The sequence below is a fragment of the Crinia signifera genome, chromosome 6 (genome assembly GCF_055691185.1).
Source record: "Crinia signifera chromosome 6, ASM5569118v1, whole genome shotgun sequence".
In the NCBI taxonomy this organism is placed as follows: Eukaryota; Metazoa; Chordata; class Amphibia; order Anura; family Myobatrachidae; genus Crinia; species Crinia signifera.
The window spans coordinates 227,124,753-227,147,585 of NC_139222.1; the positions used below are offsets into that span (position 1 = coordinate 227,124,753).

At 41.7% G+C, this 22,833-nt stretch overlaps 1 protein-coding gene across 3 annotated transcripts in view; it reads right to left on the reverse strand.

Annotated features, from left to right (window-relative positions):
* KIF20B (kinesin family member 20B) overlaps positions 1–22,833 on the reverse strand; it is an 81,200-nt gene that overhangs the window by 48,541 nt on the left and 9,826 nt on the right. For 2 of the 3 annotated variants that reach the window (XM_083149032.1, XM_083149034.1), the window contains exons 4-16: positions 22,647–22,766; positions 19,727–19,865; positions 10,804–10,988; positions 9,196–9,268; positions 7,428–7,661; positions 6,273–6,384; positions 5,172–5,243; positions 4,182–4,328; positions 3,341–3,503; positions 2,784–3,065; positions 2,555–2,694; positions 1,970–2,108; positions 1,165–1,369 (exon numbers count right to left, since the gene is read on the reverse strand). In XM_083149032.1, the coding sequence (XP_083005158.1) occupies positions 1,165–1,369; positions 1,970–2,108; positions 2,555–2,694; positions 2,784–3,065; positions 3,341–3,503; positions 4,182–4,328; positions 5,172–5,243; positions 6,273–6,384; positions 7,428–7,661; positions 9,196–9,268; positions 10,804–10,988; positions 19,727–19,865; positions 22,647–22,766 (2,011 nt within the window). The remainder of the gene's footprint in view (positions 1–1,164; positions 1,370–1,969; positions 2,109–2,554; positions 2,695–2,783; positions 3,066–3,340; positions 3,504–4,181; positions 4,329–5,171; positions 5,244–6,272; positions 6,385–7,427; positions 7,662–9,195; positions 9,269–10,803; positions 10,989–19,726; positions 19,866–22,646; positions 22,767–22,833) is intronic. The other variant, XM_083149033.1, reaches the window with a different exon arrangement.

Here is a 22,833-nt window from a genome sequence, read left to right on the forward strand (position 1 = left end):
ATAAAATGATAAATGTTGTTCCAACTGGTTTAAAAAATTCCTTATATCTACTTTTATCATGGTAAAGAGAACAATGGGAAGGGGGGGTTCAATACACTATTGTTGCATTTGCTGCCTCAGATGTCCCGTAAAAAAATATACCCCTTTAACACCACCTACCCGGCAATTACCTGGGATTTATTTTTATTTTTTTAGTGAAGGGTGCAGCCGGACCCCAATACACCCCATCAGCAAATTACCAGTTAAACGCTTTTCAACCCAGAAATTTGCTGAAAAACTTAGGATTTCTATGGTGTGAAAGGGTCAGCCTGGGTCTTGAATCCCGTCTCAAAGACCTTGAATTTAGGACCCGGGTGGACCCTTCAACAACACAGAAAAACCGGGGTTTTCAGCAAATTCCAGGGTTGAAATGTTTTAACCTGGTAATTTGCTTCTTGGTGTGAAAAGGTTATAAACTGCATATACTCCCAGAGAATAATTAATTGCCCGTGAGGCAGTGAAGTGCTGTAAGTCTAGCAATTATTTGCAGACTCTACTTTTATTGATACCACAATTGTGCCAACTGGCCTAGTGCTGGTGAGCCATCTGCTGTGGCTGGAATAGCCTCCTGCTGGTTAGTACTACCAATCTAGGCTAACGGTTAAGGTTTCTTTATTACTTTGGGAAAGATCCCACTATACAATTGTTAATTCACTGCAACATCAAATACTACACAAAATTTTAAACTTTCCTAGGAAATGGTTACATATCACGCCATTATTACTGCACCATCACAGAACACCATGCAGAGAATATTTAACCATATTTACAATGACCAGTGCTCTATTGGAATGTATACTTGAATTCTTACACTTTATGCTGTAGAATTATGGGAGGAAACAGTAGGAGAGACATGAAAGAGCAGCTAAACGCAACTGAATCTAGTGCCAACCACATGTGGTATGATAAATGTTGACATAACAATTTCCCCAGCTTTTTAGACTACAAGTCAACATGGCATTATCCTGGCCAGCCATTTGAAGATTAATACAACTAATAGGAGAAATATATATATATATATATATATATATATATATATATATATATATATAAATAAAACACACCTCCATACTCTTAGAATGTTATACAGTATCTGACATCTACAATCTTGGTCTGAGAACTTACCAGCAGATTGCTTTTTTAGATCTTCCTGCGACTTTAGAAAATCAGCTGTGACTTGCTTTATTTTCTCCTGCAGATCAAGGATGGTTTGGGGATCATCCCGGATAGCAGCAATGTGATGGTAAGCCTCCAATGCCTGCTTTTTGATTACTCCCAGATTAGTCTGCATAGAAGATAAGAATTCAAGAGGCATGCTGGGTTCTTCTGCCTGGTAAGGAGAAAGTAATATTCATCTCCTACCAGCACATCTAGAACATACCATATTATGAAAAAAAAAAAAAATTCATATAGAATATAAAAGATATTCTTTCATATAGAATATAAAAGAGGATGCAATGTCCAAATCTAGATCATTTTTATACTGTGAACCCTCTAATGCCTAGGCATGTATGTCTACAGAGAGCCCCTGAACACAAAGTAAAGGGAACAGCCATCACTAATTTAGAAGATTGGCCATTACTTGTGCACAGAAACCAAGTGACTAAAAGATGGCGTTCTATCCCCAGAAGTATCATTAGTAAGCAGAGCTCATTGCCTTGTGAAATACCTTTTTGCGGCCTCAAACCACATCCCAAACTCGACTTCTCCCACACCCTGAATTACTTATACAATGTGATGAATTAAGGCTCCGACCAGGATTGACATGCATGCAGCCAACTGGTGACAGAATTCACTTTGAAAATCACCTGATAACGGACACCTACAGGAAGCATATACAGTGCTCCAACTGCCCCAAGCTGTAATGCCCAGCAATCCCATCCTGTCAGATGCCCAGTTCAGACACAACTGTCCATACTAGTCTATATACCTGATCAGTAGGGTCTGTCACACTGCACAGTTCTTGGTCCTCTGCTTCATTGGAACATTTTCTCACCAAATCCTTAAAGATCTCTATTCTTTCATCACACCTTTCTTCCATCAGCTCTTTTTCCTTTTGCAAACGTTCACTATTGTACAAGGTGGGAGTTTAAAGTCAGGGCAGCTGAAGGAGACAATGCTGGACAACTGCAACAATTCATACACCTCACCATAATTCAGGTTGTTCAGCGTGTAGAAAGGCAGGACTCCCTGCCCACTGGTGTGTGGCATGCAGTGGGGTCTGGCAGTAATAAGTAAGTAATAAGTAGAATGCAAAACTGCGGAAATCAGTGAAAGCACCATTTTCGCATTGAATATACTTTCCGCTAATTGGAGTCAAAACCCCATTGAAATACTAGCGAATTGCAGAGACTACCAAAACAGTGAATTGGCCGGCATTCACTTTTCGGTGAACACTGAATACAAAGAATATCATTTTCATTGAAAAGATTCACCATGTCGCTGAAAAAAAAGCGGTGAATCAAGAGCATTGAATACTGGCCTAAGATTTCCTGGCCGTGGATGAGGCACTTACTTGAAGTCCTTCTCCCGCTGCTCTAAATGTTGTGTAAACTCCTCAGCAACCTCTTTTCGGATTTTCATTTCCAGCAGCATTGTATCTTTTTTCTCCTTAGCCAGTTGGGTTTTCAGATCTTCAACAAGAGCCAGGAGTTTCTGGATGAATATATTTTATTTAGAATAGTGTTACCCATATCGAATATGCCCCCACATTAACAAATAGAACATGTATAGAGGGAAGTTACCTCATAGTCCTCCTTTTTAATGATGAATTCATCCTCGTCATCATCATCTTGCTCCTCAATGTTCGTACAGTCCAGACACTCTTCATCAGAATCCTCCACGCACGGTTCATCTCCATCTTCTTGAACATCTTCTAGGTGGGACTCCCACTGCACAGTTGCCCGTTTTCTTGCCAACCAGGTCTTGTTGTCTGCATTATTTATTATAAAAGAAAATTCCCTGGCACTCTTTCTTTGTGCATCGGATATAGTTTCTGAAGCCTGGCATGTGTCCAGAATTAGAACCTGATAACATGGAGAATATTCACAATGCATTAGAAGTAGTTTAGAAGGTATACTCCAATACCTTCATTGGTAAACACTTGCTGTGCGGATACTCAATACTTCAGAACACCAGGTCTATGGATACGCCCCAACATTTTATCCCTTTTCATCTGCTTTTAGCCTGATCTTCACATTTTAATCCACCCCAAAAAAAATAAAGAGTACCCCAAAAAATAATCTGTAACATGCCAGGATTGTAGTAATGTGACACGCACCCGCTTCATCACCGTTCATACCTTTTGAGCAACAGCTGAAAATTTGAGTACGTTGAGAGTCTCGTCATAAGCAGAGGCAGACTGGCAGATGTTGACAATCATGGACACTTTTCCTTTGCCGCTGAAAAAGCTCTGAAGGTAGTGTGTAAGCTTGCTCTCTCTAAATGGGACATGCTGATGGGCCCTAGACAGACAAGGTGAAATGGTCATTTCAAAAAAATAAATATATAATAATGGGGCTGACACACAGGGAAATTTCAGCCTATTTTCTAAGCAATCTGACTAGATTGCTTAGATAATGACCCTACATCACTGTGTGTAGGGGCCAAAGCAATATGTGGCCCCCACACATCGATGTTGCCTTGCCATTAAGGATAAATCTAGTCAGATCGCCAGTCAGGTCAGGGTTCTCACCGGAGAACACTGGCTGTGACAGATCGCTCAGCACACATTGCTGTGCAGTGATGTGCCAAGTGACCTTGCTCAGTCGCAATGTGTGTAGGCCCCATTAAACATGAAGGAGAGAAGTAAAAGTAGTTCTATATTAAAAAGGACACAATTTAACTGGTTCTACCATTGAAGGATTCTTGTAGGCATAAAAGCTGCCTGGATGTAGCAATGCAACTTTCATAGTAAAGTGAATCTACCATTATATTGAGGCGGATCTGATTTTGCATTCACATCTTCATAGTGAATCAGCCTTACTTTTGTCATTTTAAGATGTGCAACTTTTCATTTCTATTTGTGCCTTTAACTACAACAACGACAAATACAAAAAAAAAAAAAAAAAAAAAAACACTACAGAAAGTAAATGAAGTAAAGCTAGAAACAAGGGGAAATAGATGCCAGGTGGTAAACCTACTTTAAGTGCTGACTGTTCTTCAATGCATTGATACATTTACCAAGGATCAATAGAGAAGTATTTATATTCCCACTTTCTTTCAGCCTTTCTCCCTGGTGTTGAGTTTTTGTGCATCTTTCAGAACCTGCCAAGTCGCAAAGCGCTAATCTGTAAACAAAGAAAATAAGATATATAAAATTTTAAAAACCACCACTACCACACAAAAAACTTTTTTGGTCATATAAAAGAAATAAGGAAATTCACAGATCACCCAAGTAATGGCCATTTAACTTAAAGGTGGTAGGACATTCAGTAGGTGCAAATAGTTCTACTGACACTAGGCCAATTAACGGCAGTGGGAGCGACAAAGAATAACTGCTTTGGCAGGTGTGAGACTGGTAACACTTTATAACCAAATCTGATGGCAAAATTAAAATGCAAGAAAAAGTTCTGTTGCACAGAAATCTACTTGGGTCTTTCTAACAGCTGTATCTGGCAGCACGAAGCCCATGAAAAAAAAAAAAAACACACTACAGCAGTGTTATCCACATTACACAACTAAAATACCCTTATGCCCCTTTCTAGGCCAACCGGTATCCTAATTTATGGATAACTCAGAAAATCAGAGCTGGTAATCGCAATTAGTGAGAGCTAATTAAGCCCTCTGGTTTTGTAAAAATAAATCTAATATAGATTTTAAATAAGTTAAAGGCCTCCTTTAGCACTTATTCCAGGTACGGATTATCTAGAGAATAAAAAAAAAAAAAAAAAAAAAAAAAAAAATTAACCACTTTAGTTAAATGGATTCCACAAAAAAAAAAAAAAAGTGGGTGTGAGCAAATAAAACCAGTATATATTCACAGCATTTTTATTTTTAACAGTTTTAAAAATAAATATTACATAAACATAGCAAGAGTCTGATATTTGTGGAAACTACTACAAAGGGTCTTCGGAAACCCAATAGTCCAGGGGTGAAACTAAAAGACTGGAGATTTAAAAATTCTCACTTACTCGCTGACTTTTACTACTCGAGGAACATCCCCATCTTCAATTTTTAACAGGCGAACAGAAAATATACTGTGACTGAAAGAAAAAGCCAAATATAAGTTAGTTCTCCAAAACACCTTATTCTGATTGCATAGTTATACGACAGCCTCAGTTATACTCATTTACCATTACAGAATCCAATAGAATACATATTTCTACTGAGGATATGGAGCAAATATACCATAATCAGAATTACACACTAAATAAATACGGGTAGGTAATAAGACTACCATGCACATTTGGAGCAAGGTGTAAAAGGTCCATACACTGAGGGATTTTCACACGTCCCAACGCGATTTTCCATAGCAGGATGCTATGGAAAGCTGTCCACATGTCGCTCATCTGCTGGTAATACCAGCAGATTAGCAGCCGGCGATGTGGGAGCGCGCATCAGAGCTCATCACCGGGCAGCTTTTGAGCTGAAAGCAGCTAAAACCAGTTAAAACCAGTAAGTGAGCAGCTTTCAGTTCAAATTTGCCTTGTGTGTAGGACAGTGGTTCCCAAACTGTGTGCCGTGGCTCCCTGGGGTGCCTCGGGACACATGCAGGGGTGCCTCGGCTTGGTGGTCCAGGACCAACTCAAATTATTAATGGTTAATTATTTATGAGCAAAACCAGTGCTGGTGGCTGCCAATCATAGAATGTGTACAAACAGAAGCAAATCCTGCCCTTTACCACATAACTGCTGCTTAGAATCGCATATAAACCCAATCAAATAAAAAATTTTGGGACCTAGGGGTGCCGTGAAAAAAATTCTGATTCTCTAGGGTGCCGTGAATCAAAAAAGATTGGGAACCCCTGGTGTAGGACGTGACTCATTTCTCTCCACAGCTCTGACTGCAGGGGAAAGAACCAAGTTGTAACCTGGTTAAGTGCAGGTGCCAGGGGTGGAGAAGAGACCACTCATTTTTAAACCGTTTTTGAAATCGCCACTCCAAAATAAAAAAACTCTAATAAGATAGTTTTACAGGAATATGGATTTATGCTCTCCTTTTATAGACCAATTATATTCACAAATTTTAAAAAGGTATATACACTATAGAGATCGAGAAAGCAAACAACTCACCTCCTACTTGAGGAACTATTTAGTTTTGTGAAAGCAATACTTTGGAACTTTATTCCCAAGGCAAGAATCCTGCATGCCTCTTTAGCATCAGAAACCTGTATCCATTGGATATCTGTTCAAGGGGGCGAAATAGAGATACATAAATTGTAGAACAGGGTAGAGCCATCAGATTGTGGTGCTATAACATGTAGTGTTATCACTTGGTAGGCTGCTCATCAACATCTGTGTCCACCGGTAAGGGGCTAATATGTTTGAACCGGAGGCAATGCATGGCTCACATTGGGGGCTTCCTGACATACAGAGCAGGGAATATGGTCCCCTTCAGAAGTCTGCATTAGAAGCACAGTCTTATGGACGGATTAGTTTTACAAGATTGTAAAGTAAAAAACTAATCCTGTGCTATTAAGTTGTGTGCATATTTGAGGTCACACAGTAATGCACACAAAATGTACAGTAGTTAGCATCTTGGTAAAAAGCCTACGCACCCTGGGGTCCAGGATTAAAAAACATTTATGGTCAAAGCCAAAAATAAAATAAGTGCTGGCGGCTGCCATTCATAAAATGTGAACATTCAGAACCACAACCACATAACTGAACTTAAGTGTAACCAGTAAGCACAATTTAGTTTGTTTCATTTATTTTTTTAAAGCAATGAAAAAAATAATAATTTTGGACTTTCCTTGAATAAAAAAAAATAAGAATAAAAATAAAGGGAGGTGGGATTCAAGAAAGTTTGGGAACCACTGACAAGTTTCCTTCAACTATTTTAGAAGACATGGAGGTAATTCAATAGTACATAAGAAATATTCAAAAGGACTTTGGTAAAGACTGTTTCAGCTGACCGGATTTTAAAATCAGTTCAACAGCCCCCATGCTTCTAACATCTCCGGATAATTCTAGAGCAGTGCTTCTTTTACAGGTCATATGTACAAGAAACTTACACAAGCAGAATAATAATTTTCCTTATGCAGAGGATACGTGCGCATACTTCTACAGCTGCAAGAGTATACAGTTATACATACCCAAAACGATAAAAACAGATTAACACATCCAATGTGACCTTAACTTTTTTGCATATACTTCACTTTACATACCGAACATGCGTAGGAAAAAACCTTAATATACAAGAACATGGTAAAATAAATATTAGCTCACCTTTAACAAAGGAGAAACCTTTACTATCCTGGGCAAGCTTTAATGTTTTTCTTTTATTAAATTTGTCCCCTGATATGGGATCTAGCAGATCAAAAATGCACTCATTGTAGATCTCACAGAATGAAACCCAGACAGAGTATCTTATAGACTCATCTACATCAAGTTTGAGTTCTTCCCTTAAAGGATCTTCAATTTCAGAATGGACCTTGGAAAAGTTTGCGAATCCTCCAGCAACTACAGGGTGAAAGAACAGAACAAATTCAGACCTTTCCCCACCCCTATGGTGAGCAAACTCCTACAGTAATGACCACACGACACATGAACTTTTAAAGCCTTTTGGATTCTCTTAAGTCAAATATTACTTTGTAGAGATATAGATTTAAGGCTGGTTTTAAAGTCAGGGTTACAAAATGCAACTCGGACTGTAAAACCAAATATCACACAAGGGTTTGTCCATTTTTAGATATATATATATATATATATATATATATATATATATATATATATATATATATATATATTTTTTTTTTTTTACACACGCCAAGTGCTACTTCCATATTACAAAACTTAGGAGAAAGTTTCCTAAAGCTTATACACATGAAAAGAGGTGATTTGCCCATAGCAACCAGATTCTGTCTAGCATGCGACAGAATCGGATTGGTTGCTATGGGACATTTTACCTATTTTCATTTTTAGAAACTTTAGTAAAATGTACCCCTTATATGAAAATTGGTCTTCTGAGTGTTCATCTAAGACTAGGGTAGCCAACTCCAGTCCTCGACAGCTACCAACAGTTAATGTTTTCCAGGTCTCCTCACAGAATCACAAGTGAAGTAATTAGCTCCACCTGTGGATCTTTTGAAATGTGCTAGTGAGTAATGAGTGCACCTGTGCAGCAACTAGGTGGTCTGGAAAATGTGAACTGTTGGTAGCTCTCGAGGACTGGAGTTGGCTACCACTGCTCTAAGATATACAGGTTGTCTCCCTTATGTGAAATGCTCAGGACCATGAGCATTTTGGATAAGGGATTTTTGCGGACTTCTGGATTTTTTTTCTTTTTCTCTTTTCATACTTACCTGGTCTCCATCGGAATCAGGGTGACAAGGCAAGTATAAAAAAAAAACAAAGAAAGGTAACGTGTACCTACAGCAAGGAGAGTCCCAGCTCCTTATAACATTGCAACATACAACTATCAAGTGCAAATCAATGAAGACCATTGGGATGTAATATGCCATACAGACAAAATGTTACAGCTTTTGGATTTTTGACTTAAAATGTAACTACATCCTATGGAGAGCTCCTCATTGATCTCATTTATAGTCAATTGTTTCTACTCTATACAAAGACTCCTGTGCTGACCACAGCAGAGTTTTGCCTTTATATAGACAGTGTTTCAGATAGTTGGAAAATATTATTATTAAACTGATCATGCAATTCATTAGTTCCTCAGGGGCTGCCCTGTGGCTCATCTTACAGCTCCAGCAGAATAGGAAGGCTGAGTTTCTGCGCACATGACGACGATGAATCAGAAGCAGCAGTCTAATGATATAGAGAATGCGTGGGCGATTAAGCTGCTGCAATCTCCTCTACAGTTATTTACGGGTGCTGAATAGGAAGAACTCCCTATCTACTTATTAGTGCAGCTTTAGAATGATTAATGTCCGTTTTATTGCAGAGTACACAATGGTGGCAGACATAATATATGTAAAAACAGCACACTGTTTTGTTGTGCGTGTTAGATGGCAACACTCTCAGGATTACACATTACCTTCATCACTTAGAAAATCTGTGTCTGCAGATGTTCTACTGTTGTCACTCTTAATGCTACAATGAGAATCAACCTAAAGGGGAAAAAAAAGTGGTAAGTGAACAAAGCACCTGTAAAGGAAAGCATGGGGGGGGGGGGGGGGGATGTGCAAAATAACTGCTAAAAATGGCAGTATTGCTCACATTTGTTATACTAAAACGGGTGTACAAAAAAAAAAATATATATATTATATCTCCTATACAAGGTAAACATTACATTGGGGGTATTCAATGCCGCAGCGAGCGTCCGGCGAGGGGGTTAAACAGCGAGGATTGCTGAAAACCAGCGATCCTCGCTGTTTAACCCCTGCGCCGGCCGCTCTATTCAACGTTCTGGGGAAATCCTCGCCGTCACAGGATGGCGAGAATTCCCCAAAACAGCGAGACGGCTGCTGCAGAAAACTCGCAGTTTTTAGCCGCTTCTGGAGCCGCATCCGCCAATTCCCCCTCGCTCAAAAAAACGGAGCGAGGGGGAATTGGCGGATGCGGAGGCGGTGTTGAATGCTGTCAGGGTGAGTGGTGACAGCGAGCAGGAAGACCTGCTCGCTGTCACCACTCGCAAATAGCATTGAATACCTGCCATTGTCATGATAATGAACAATGTTTGCTTGCCAATTTTCACATCTATTTTGACAAATTCACTTGGCAATCAAAGGGTTAAAATCACGTCTGCTTCGTGTTCAGTAACCTCCGTGGATTATTTTATTAGACGTTCAGGTTAAACTGAAAAAAAATTTTTAAACTATCAAAAAAAGGCAGAAGAGAAGTGGGAGGTGCATATAAGTTTGACTTTAGTTTCTTATCACTGATCTTTCCAAACTTTTCCTATTGCACCCCCCCATCCCGGTAATGTTTCCAACTTTAAAGTGTGATCATTTCAGTACACTTTAAGGACCCTGCAGTGCGAGCGCACAGGTGCAGCAGAACTATGGTGGGACGGGTTCCAATTGAAGTTTCTTGCACTTGTTTCTTCAAAGTGTAGCCTATAGGCTACTGTGACTAAGGTTGGGTACACATAAGAGCTATATCGGGACAATTTGCAGTTTCAGAATGTCAAATAGTTTAGTGTAGAGGCATAATTGTGCGCTCCCACGCGGGAAATTATGGGGGGGGGGGGTGTCTAATACAAGATGCTGCTTCGGTAGTTTTTAAAACGCTGACCATGGCACCCAGTCTCACGCACATTGGTGCCAATTCTGCCCTCAGTACAGAGGGAGCACTGCCTCAATGAGTCGCACCAGCAGTCACGTTTACTAGGATCAAACCGCTTTGTGTGGTCAGTCGTGCTGCACTGTAAATTAGGCAATATCATATGCCCCACTATTCAGTGTAGTTAAGGGCAGAAAGCGGTATTTGTTCATTAAATTCTAGTTTGTAAGCTTGTGAGCAGTTCCCTCCTGCCTATGAGTGTTACTACCCAGTTTGTTTTATCACTGTTTCCTACAGGGGGGGGGGGAGATGCACTTAGTAGTTGCAAGTAATTCCAAGCTTTTGGGTGAGATCATGCAAATAATGTTTGAGACAGGGACCCCTGTGCCAATAGCCAGATTATAATGATTACTGCACACACCTCTTTTGTGTGACGAAGAACACCATTTTTAAAAGCCGCTTCTGTTTTAACTTGTTCTTTTGTTAGCCTTATGTAGTCTCTACATCGGTGAGGTTTCACGTCCATTTTGTTATAAACCTTTCCTTTAATGGTATTAAAAAGCATTTCCATGGACCTCGGTAAAATCCCTACATCCTCCTTTGTGCCTACAATAAAAACAGAAAAAGCACTTACAGCTAGTACAGAAGAGTTGCATGTTAAGCAAAGCAAACTTCAACATGATGATCATCCAATAAAATATATGGTCATGGCATACAATTAAGGCAATAGGTTTTACACTGTGCAAACAATGTATTTTGGTACTTGCTGGTAAATCATCTTTTCTGATTCCCCAGGGGACAGTGGAGACTACTACACTGGGGTGTAGGAAATGTGGCTATTAGGAGCCCAAATCGTTTCCTACCTATAAATTTAAACACCTACACACCATGAATTAAGTAGCCACACAGCAAAGTTGCATACTGGAAGTACCGCAACATGTCATATGAAAAGGGTGGAGTGCACCAAAATGAATGTAGGTTGCCCAGCATTGATCACGGAAGTCTGAATGGAGCCGGCCAACCCCGCCAAAGTACATGGAACAGAACGAACATTGCATCAGTACTTTTTGCAATGACACTGTCTTGGGGACATACTATGGCGAAGGTGGAGCGTTCCCCAGAACCCTCAGCCAAAAGCTACACTATTTAGGCAGCTAGAGAAACTTGCATTCTCAGCTCAATAATCATGAAAAATTAGGTATGGAGGTTGGCATGACAGCCTTCAACTCAGATCCCCCGAGGAGCCAAAACCAAACGCCGGAAAGAAAACGGATTTCCTGAAGACAATACAGGAGATTCACTTCTTCCAGCTTCCACTTCTTTACAGAAAAGTAATTAAATAAAAAATTCAGGTCACACCCTGTCTTTAAGTATGTGCTTAAAGATAGATAGGGTAGAGATCTGCACCTTTAAATGAACCCAAATGAAGGCCAGCATCAAACCGGTTTGTAGAAAGTCTATACAAGCGAAATACAGTAGATGGGTAATCCCAACCATGCCACATGAAAAGCTACAACTGCGGTGGTAATGAGGCTGTAACAGGCTTTCTGGGGCACAAAGCATAGTGTGAATGACTCCTAGAATTCCATTGCATCTTAATATAACAGCCTCAGTCATACCATTCAACACAGCCATGTTAGGGATGGGTGCATGAACAGGCCTTGCTGCAGAAGATCTGGAGGAATTGGCAATAGCCACAATTTGCCTGCTAGTAACATTCAAAAGATCAGAGAATCTACACCAAGGCCAGTGTGGTGCCACCAGAATGACCATGACTGGCTCACATTTTAGTATGCAGGGAAGAAGTATAATTGGAGGACCTAAGTCCTTGAAAATGACAGCGAGGACTACTGCACTCCAACCTCTGAGCCAAACCGTTGACAGGAGTATTTTTTATTTCCGTCAGACCACCCGCAGCTCCCTAGGAACATTTTCTAACTGAGAGCTGGTGGGGAATAGAAGGGGAGGAGCCTCACTTCTAAATAGGTGGCCATACACACTGCTGCGATGTCTCAGCAGTGTAGAGCCCGGGACCTTTCCGGGTGGCAGGCTCGTATGCGATACATTGCATGCAGTGCGTCGGTGTGTGAAGTATCCCATGTGACCCTGTTCCCCACTGCTAGGAGAGGGTCTGAGTCAGAGGTCGGATGTGCAGCCGGTCTGACCTCAGACTCCTATTCATACAGGATCATGCATCGGATGTCAGACACATCTGATTTGGCCATTTTTCACTCACTCGATTTCTCAACCCAATCTGTCAGAATCAGGTGAAAAGTGGCAAATTTGGACTAGTGTATGGGGGCCTTTAGCGTGCCAGCTCCCACTATAGACACCTCTAAACCCCAGTGTACGAGTCTCCGGTGTCCCTTAGTTAGTAGAGAATATAAGGAGGGTGGCCTACATTTCATTATCATGGTATTACAAATGTCAGCTCTGCCCTCCTCTTATCTCGCTTTGGGGTCCATAAGGCATTGGTGGAAATTAAAAATGCAAAATAGTAAGATGTGCTTCCCAATTAACATTTGAATGAAGGGAAGAACAAAAAAATAAAAAATATAAGAGCCTTCACAAGCTCTGAAAAGATTGAAAGAATGCTGAGGAAGCGTTCTAAGCGAAGCGTACGCTGACCGAGCAAACACACTCAGTGTGTTTTAAATCCCCTCTCCCCCTCCCCACTTACAAATGTATTGAAATTTCTCTGTATCGTTGCGCAAATCCAGGTCACTGGTTACCTCCGTGACCAAGACGCTAGTCTGGCGCCAGACTCAGCGTCATCAGAGCTAGGCGGGTGAACGAGGCGGGTGCACTCCTGCACACCTCGGATACAAGTTCACCGGGGCTCAAGAGACAGAGCGGTCTCTAAGGCTGGTAGCTGTGCCGGGTGAAATTGTCCGGGCTGGCAGTGTACACTACCCCAGCTGTATGAACCGATTCGTGTGACAGACATATTTTTTGCGACAGTTAGCAAAAATTGGAGATTCAGTCTCTAAAAAATACAGTGTATACCAATAAGCACTTATATGTATCAAATCAGTGAAGACATCCAAACTGTGCACACAGGTTCTACTGCTCATCAAGAGCAATTATTCTCTTGTGGATGCCAATTGCGCTAAACACAATCATACATATGGTAGAGGGGTCACACTGAGTCAAGGGTAACATCTTCCCCTTTTATTAAATGTTGTCATTTTTTTGTATGTGTGGTTTTATTTCGCTAAAATATTTTTAACAAATGAAATAAACGTTATGTATTAAGAGTCTCACTTTATTCTTGGTGCACCAGCCAAAGGCATTCTTTCTGTCTGTTCTATACCTGCAATCCCCAATGCCTTTGGTAGCACACCCTCACCAGTTTTATATAAAATAAAAAACGCATGGGCAATGAGGAGGGTCCTATAATATTTAAATTATTCCTACTTTTCTGTGCGATTGATATTTTTCTCCCCCGATTAAGCTCTGAAAAGAGCAGGGTGCTACCATAGCAGTGAACTTGAAGTCCTTGTTAAAAACATGAGCATAACTCTGGCTGATACAAGACTGTAAATAATTGCGGTTGCGACTGACAACATAGTGATAAGTGTGAGGGACATAAAACGGACAACTTGTGATACAAATCAGCCGAAGCTACAGAGGCAGAGTTCAGGCTGCTGAATAACAGCCAATGGTTGGATCATTTAGAAGGCTGACTGTTTGTAGATCTGCTCTAGAAAGACAGCTTTAAGTCATTTTAGAAGAAGTGATGTCTGACTTTATAGCTCTGCTTGAAAGTGAATTACTTTGTATAATGTAACAAGCTGCAGCATCAGCTTAAAAACAGCAAAAACTGCTTTTAAGAAGTTGAAGCTTTACAGTTTTAAGTTTCTTAAGGTTAAAAGTTGGGGAGGGTGAAATCTAAAACATTGGATGCCAAAACTGTTTGATCCGCAAATGTGGTCCTCTAATTGTAATTAAAAAAAAAAAATTCACTCACCAGTCTTCTTTAAAATAGATCAAGTCCCCTTCACAAATGACATACTTTTTATATAGTGGGGTTAAAACACAAAACAGAACTGAGGATAATCACACAGTATCCTACATTCATTGGTTTTGTTCCGTTACCACCCAAATCCATTAGCAGTCATATTCAAGCAAGAGAATAGAATGGCTAGGTAGGAAATTAGAAAAGTATTGCAGATGGTGAAAACAGGTTTCCAGCGTCGGAGAAGGCCAAAAAAAAAAGACTATAACAAGATTTTCCAGCACATAAATGCAGTTATTGTATTTTTATTCTTAATAGCGAAGTACCTTATACCCCTTTCACATCGCCGACACGTTTTAAAAACCGGTATTTTAAAACGGTAATTAAAACGGGTCAGAGCCTTAACATTGCCGCAGATTACCGTTTTAAATACCGGTTAAGTCTCATTCAACATAGCAGTCAAACCGTTTCAACCCGAACACGTTTCAAGCCAGAGTGTCAACATTGCCTGTCATTTTAAAGGGGACAGCCTATCACTGCTCTGTAGCTTGTGTTGTTTGCCTGAAATACCGTTTCAGACACATTGTACACATTCACATTGCTCAAAAAACGGCAAGGAACCATGTAGGACTGCTTTTTACACGGTTCGAAATACCAGTTAACTTTAAACGGTAAATCGGCTCTGGTGCATTCACAGTGCAGGCTTAAAAACGTTTTAAAATAAAAAAAAAAAAAAAAAAAAAAAAATCGGCAATTTACCGTTTTAAAAGTGCGATGTGAAAGGGGTATTACACTGCACACTGTGGTAAAAAAAAAAAAAAAAAAAGTCCAAACCTACAACTGAATGCTACAAATAAAATCTATTCAAAAACAAAAGCTTATGTTTCGCAGACTGATCGGTCTAAAAGTGCTCATGCTGAAAACTCAGATAATACCTGGAGTCAGAGTGACATCTTGTGGTATTACAGGAGAATGCACAAGCCAAACTGCCTTCTAGCATAGATCTTGCTCGTTCTAGACTCTTACATAAAATTATACAACTACAGGTTGAGTATCCTGTATCCGTGCATCCATTATCCGAATTATTCCAAAAACCGTGGTTTTTGGAATCATTCAAATTTTTTTTTTTTTTTTTTTTTTTTACCCCCCTAACCCTCTTTTCATACTTACCAAGTCCCAGGGTGTCCACAGCAGGCCTCCGGCATCTTCTCCAGGGCCTCCAGCGGTCCCAGGAATGCCTTGCGCGAGTGTGTGCGCCGGTGACGTCACCGGTGCGCGCGCACACCCGCGCAATGCATTCCTGGGACCGCTGGAGACCCAGAGAAGATGCCGGAGGCCTGCTGTGGATGCCCGGGGACAGCCAGACACCATCAGGGGACAGGTAAGTATGCCTTAAAAATTTTTTTACAAAAACTGAAAAATTCCCCTATTCGGAATGCTCGTGGTCCCGAGCATTTTGGATAGGGGATACTCAACCTGTATAAATAAGAGCACAAAACATACCATGGATGTGACCACCACGCCTTCATAAGCAGAAAGATTGCATTAGTAGAGGAACTTTTAATTGTTCAAATTCCAATTTATGGCAAAAAAGGCTGAGTGATAAGGTGCGCACAACACAAAAGCAGCCAGTGAAACAGTTTTAGGGTGTCATTCAACGACCACCAGATATTAAAACCTATTGATTGTTGTTAATCTCCTCAGTAAATAAGAAATGCAAAGACATTTTTTACTTTGCTTTTTTTGTGGTGCGGACCTCCAAAGGGTTAATAAATGCCTTTCAGTATTTCTGCATTAAATAGTGGTAATATCTGCTCATGATTGTAACTAAATTGGAATTTGTAGGCAAACAAGGAGTAAAAACTGTTAAAAGTGGCGCTGATGCTGTTCCCAAATAAATGTCTGTTTTTATAAAACACCAAAAAGTCACAGGATTGTCACCAAACAAGTTTCCACAAATGGTGGATTCCTAAGAAGGTCAGATTCTCAAATAGCATGGTCCTCCCAAGTTATATGAAATGACACAGAAGCAAAAAATAGTGCATAACTTTTGAGACATAGGGCGGTATTCAATGAGCCTGATTCGCCATGTTTTTATGGCGAATTTGTGCTGTTTGGCGAATTTTTGACAAAAACGGTGAATCACCCTATTCAATGACCACATGGCGAATACATTTGAAGGTTTTTTCCGCCATGATTCACCGAGTAGCAATCGCTATCTTTTTATGGTGAAGTGGAAGGTGAACTTTTAAAATAAAGTGTTTTGTGTTTTACAATTGGTGTCAAAAAAATCGGGAATTTTATTCTGAGGAGGGGCATGCTACTTTTATTCATGTGCTGTAAGCACATGAATATATATTTAATTAAATTTTTTTTTTTTACACAGCAGCCAGCAGAGGGCGCCGGAGCCGAGCCGCTCATTACATATTCATATATTCACTGCGCTCGATCGTTACGATCGGGTATAGTGAATATACACTCCCCTGCTGGCACCCCCGGGGGGCAGCCTGTGCTGCCTGGCACCCGGGGAACCCACCTGCCCCCCACAAACGTTCAGGGGCAGGCAGAGAGACTTCCATCTCTCTGCCTGGCACCCTCCTCAGGCTCCCTGCGGCATTCGCCGCAGGAGCTTATATTCGCCTGTCAGGGGCAGCGAGCCCCTGACGCGTTGAATACCGGAGCCCGCTGGCTCCGGAACGTGGCGAATGTGCAGCGAATCCTAAAAAGGATTCGCTGCACCTCGCAGGTCTTCACATTGAATACCGCCCATAGAATTTTTAATAAAGATGTGCACTTACAATTTTGCAGAGTTTAAAAGGCATATAGATAAAATGCTCAGGGCGAAGCTGGAGTGCGACAAAGATGGTCCAAGTAACAGAATTCCACCAGGTCCGGAAGCTGGGGTAAGCTGGAAACTTGTTTGTCAGCACAAACAGCGTCCGTGAGAATAGATCAGGCAAAACACGCCAAATGCATTTCGGACACTAGGTCCTTCCCCAGTAGCGTGTGGTCTACCTGAACTTAACTTCCTTATATACGGTACGCAATCAGGGACAATTGCAGGCCGTTTTCTGGTTTAGAAAATGGCTGTGCGTTCCACCCGTTCATTTCCATGCATAACGCAGCCCCCGGAAGAGTACTTCCGCGTATCTATGTGTTTAACAAATGGCCGTGCGTTCCACCATATCTCCCGATGCGTTCCAAGAACGCACGGCCATTTTCTAAACCAGAAAACGGCCTGCAATTGTCCCTGATTGCATACCGTATATAAGGAAGTAAAGTTCAGGTAGACAACACGCTACTGGGGAAGGACCTAGTGTCCGAAATGCATTTGGCGTGTTTTGCCTGATCTATTCTCACGGACGCGGTTTGTGCCGATAAACAAGTTTCCAGCTTACCCCAGCTTCCGGACCTGGTGGAATTCTGTTACTTGGACCATCTTTGTCGCACTCCAGCTTCGCCCTGAGCATTTTATCTATATGCCTTTTAAACTCTGCAAAATTGTAAGTGCACATCTTTATTAAAAATTGTATTGGCGGTATTCAATGTGAATACCTGCGAGGTGCAGCGAATCCTTTTTAGGATTCGCTGCACATTCGCCACGTTCCGGAGCCAGCGGGCTCCGGTATTCAACGCGTCAGGGGCTCGCTGCCCCTGACAGGCGAATATGAGCTCCTGCGGCGAATGCCGCAGGGAGCCTGAGGAGGGTGCCAGGCAGAGAGATGGAAGTCTCTCTGCCTGCCCCTGAACGTTTGTGGGGGGCAGGTGGGCTCCCCGGGTGCCAGGCAGCACAGGCTGCCCCCCCGGGGGTGCCAGCAGGGGAGTGTATATTCACTATACCCGATCGTAACGATCGAGTGCAGTGAATATATGAATATGTAATGAGCGGCTCGGCTCCGGCGCCCCCTGCTGGCTGCTGTGTAAAAAAAAAAAAAAAAATAATAATAATTTTTAAATTAAATATATATTCATGTGCTTACAGCACATGAATAAAAGTAGCATGCCCCTCCTCAGAATAAAATTCCCGATTTTTTGACACCAACTGTAAAACACAAAACACTTTATTTTAAAAGTTCACCTTCCACTTCACCATAAAAAGATAGCGATTGCTACTCGGTGAATCATGGCGAAAAAAACCTTCAAATGTATTCGCCATGTGGTCATTGAATAGGGTGATTCACCGTTTTTGTCAAAAATTCGCCAAACAGCACAAATTCGCCATAAAAACATGGCGAATCAGGCTCATTGAATACCGCCCTATGTCTCAAAAGTTATGCACTATTTTTTGCTTCTGTGTCATTTCATATAACTTGGGAGGACCATGCTATTGGAGAATCTGAACTTCTGAGGAATCCACCATTTGTGGAAACTTGTTTGGTGACAATCCTGTGACTTTTTGGTGTTTTATAAAACACAGACATTTGGGAACAGCATCAGCGCCACTTTTAACAGTTTTTACTCCTTGTTTGCCTACAAATTCCAATTTAGTTACAATCATGAGCAGATATTACCACTATTTAATGCAGAAATACTGAAAGGCATTTATTAACCCTTTGGAGGTCCGCACCACAAAAAAAGCAAAGTAAAAAATGTCTTTGCATTTCTTATTCACTGAGGAGATTAACAACAATCAATAGGTTTTTTTTTTTTTAAATGGGACCCCACAGTTTGAGATATAGGCCTCTACCAAATGGTTGAGAAATCAGTTTATGATCAACTTTTTTTTGGTGTGGACCTCAAAGGGTTAAGGAAAAACCCATTTGAGGGATAAATAACTAATCACATGGCAGGGTGTAGTATTGTTTGCATTTGAATAATACGTTTATAGTCTTTGTATTATTCTAACTCTGGAATGTACTGGAGGAGTATGATATTGGAGGCTCCGCCCCCTTTATTGCACAGCTCTGATCATTGTACAGATGGAGCCGCCATCAGCCAGCCTGCTGGTGAACTGGCAGACGGAGACGCGCGAGCGTCTCACTCACACATCCCCATCAGCAAAATGTCTTGGATTAATGGCTCCCCTGCCCATCTCTACTTTAGGGAGACTGGCAGGGTGCAGGGGTCAGAGCAGCAGGAGTGGGGAGACTGGCAGAGGGCTCTGACAGAATGGGCCATGTGAGCGTCTCGTACGCGCCCCCCTTCGGTCAGGACAGCAGCCAACTTAAATAAAGCTGCTCTATCTGTATACTGCTCATATAAACCATCTGGCACTAGCCAGTTCCTCCCCAGCTAATAACCTCACCATACATGACTGATCTAGATGTATGGTGAGGGGTAGAGTGCACATTTATAACTAGCAGTGGCAAAAACATTATCCTGTCTATAGGAATCTTATGCAATATTAAAATATACAGATCTAAACAAAAAAAAAACAACGAATTACCTTGGAATGTGAAGGTTTTACCAGCATTTGTAACACCGTATGTAAAAATGAGACGAGACTGCCCAGTCATAAAATCCACCACTTGGTTCTTTACAGTGCCCTCAAAGAACTGAGTTTGTGTTGTTGCAGGGCCAAACACCTATTGACGGAGCAAGATTGTAATAGGATTATACAGACATTAGCTTACACAGATCTTGCCATTTTATGTAGTGCCTTCCTGATCAAGAGACATCATTTGACGCTTATACTGCATTTAGAAGGTTAGGTACTTGTGCACTAGCACGGCTCCCACGATATTAGGTTGCACGACATAAAATCGCATCGCATGCAACACACCCGATGCAATTTTAAATTGTATAAGACTCCTATATGATGTTTAATTGTATAAGCACCCTAATGGGGGCTTACAATGTTAAATGCACCTCCCCCCCCGAAGCGTGCCGAGCGCAGCGAGCCCGCAAGGGGCGGCGGTACGCGTCATACGACCTTTTCATACCCCACTATCCACGTCGGCGTGGAGTTTATTTTATATAGTGCGCGCGCCACCAAGCCCCGCGTATTACTTTACATGTATTCCGCGTCCGCTCGCCACGCTTCGGGCTCGGTGGCTTGTCACACTATATAAGATCAACTCCACGCCGACGTGGATAGTGGGGGTATGAAAAGGACGTAGGACACGTACCGCCACCCCTCGCGGGCTCGCTGCACTTCGGGTTGGCATTGATAGTGGGGGTGCTTTTAACATAGTAAGCACCCAACACGTTTAATTAACTTATAGGGGCCACTTAACATGGGAAAACCCTTTAGGGTGCTTATACAATTTGATGGTATACAATTTAAAATTGTATAACATCAGCTGCCATCGCATACCATATGGTCTGTGATGCGATGGGCGCCGTGCTAGTACACAAGTACCGAAGGTTCGATTAGTTTTAGCGTTAAGAGTGCAATTTATCACAAGGGGCCCCATTCTGGTTCACTCTCAAAAGCAAATTCTCTCTAATGGACAAAGCCATGTGCACTGCAGGTGGGGCAGATGTAACATGTGTAGAGTAACATTGGGTGTTGTGTCTGTGCAGAGTAAATACTGTCTGCTTTAATTTTATGCTGCAATATAGATATCATTTTGGAGTACAAACCCCACCCAAATCGAACTCTGCACATATTAGATCTGCCCCACCTGCAGTGCACATGGTTCTGTCCATTACAGTGAATTTGTTTTTGCGAGTGAACGAGAATCATCCCCAAAAACCCATTGTCAACAATATGTCCATGTCAACATTCCGAATGTTATACAAAACAGATGATTACCCAGCACGCAACTCTATGTATTAATAGGTAGAGAAATACTGGTGTAATTTAGTGCATCGTACCATCTGATGTAGGGACGTGTGTGTGTGTGTGTGAGGAGGGAGGTGGGTGAGAAACAGGGATAAGTGTCTGGTGTGTGGAAAATGAAGGTCTTTCCAAAGTAATAATATGGATGTGTGACCTCTAATCCACAACAGGAGTATAGATGGGATCAGTGTTTATAAATTTTCCCTCCATCAATATAGTGACTGACAATTAACCACACCCAATAAATTATGGATTTGCAATAGGTCAAAACTTTCAAGCGTTCATCTGCATTTAATTCAAACCAGAGACCCAAGCAAAGCAACTCGGTCATGTGCAGAGAAAGTGAAGCACTAAAGCTCCGCACACACAGAGCAATATATTGCTCAGTGTCCAGATTTCATCAGCAACCAGAGATGTTCACTGATAAAAAGGAGACTCTCTGCCAGGAGAAGCCGCTGATCGCAGGAGCATGCTCCGCCGACCAGCGACCACCCCAGGGCTGGTCGTGGGAGCACACTCCCAGTGAGAGTAGCCCCTTACACATGGGGATATGGTCGCTCTACGACCAGATCCCCAGCGATATAGGCTAGGGAAGTTCGATGTAGGATAACACTATACAAAAGGGGGGGCATGTAATCTCCCGCTGCTATTCCCGACAGGGGATATAGCGGCGGGGCCCTATTCAATGCGGCCTTTCCCTACAGCATTGAAAAGGGATCTCGGCAGAACGGACCCGACTTTAGAAGCAGTCGGTCCGTTCTGCCAAGATTTGTCGAGATCCTGACCGCAACATGACGATCCATGGTCGTTTCTTGCAGCCACACCCTCTTTTCAGCGGTCAACAGACCGGACAATGAATCCCGCCTGCCGATTTCTCGGCGAGCCGTCCAAGAACGGTACAAGGTCACGGCTGTTGGGCCAGCCCGACAATTGCGCCCCTGCACGGAATATCCCCTAAAGACTGATTTTCCTGATGCTTGGAAAGCTCTTACATGCTTTCTTTTTGGTAAGCTGAACATGTTAAATAAAATACAATATACTAGGTCAGTCTCTCCTTTATTTTGAGGTTATCTATACATGGAACCAAAGTAATGAAAAAGGGGAGCCTAAAATTACGTATAAGTACAAACTGGCCACAAATACATTGAGAAAAGGACTTAAACATTAGCATACATATACTTCTGTATTACAGTGTAATTGATTATTTTCCAAAAAAAAAAAAAAAAAAAAACCTGCAGAAGTTCATATATTTGTTTTCTATTACCCATATTGAATGTGGCCAGCGAGGGGGTTAAACAGCAGGGATCGCAGAAAAGAATCGATTCTTGCTGTTTAACCCCCGCACTATTCAATGTTCAGGGAGCCTACTGCATTCAGCCACGATTCTCGCTGTTTTAGCATACGCGGATTCTCCCTTGCTCCAAAAACGTAGCGAGAGGGAAATCTGTGTATGCAGGGGGTCAGTTGATTACTGACCCTGCGAGCTGTGACAGCATTGAATACTGGCCCAAGACTGGTGGGCTGCAAATAAAAAAAAAACAAAAAAAAACACAACATTAAATGCAGACGGCAGACATCTTACATGCGTAAAGGTGAATTTCTGTGCAACTGAACCACTGCTTTTATCACTCAGTCGACACGCTTGTGAATTCAGTGGGGCCTTCACTAACACACTGCAGGAACTTGGAATGCTGACACAATCCTGGAAGGAAGATCATTTTACATGAATATATGTAAATATGTGCTGTAGAAATGAATCTAGGCTTTTT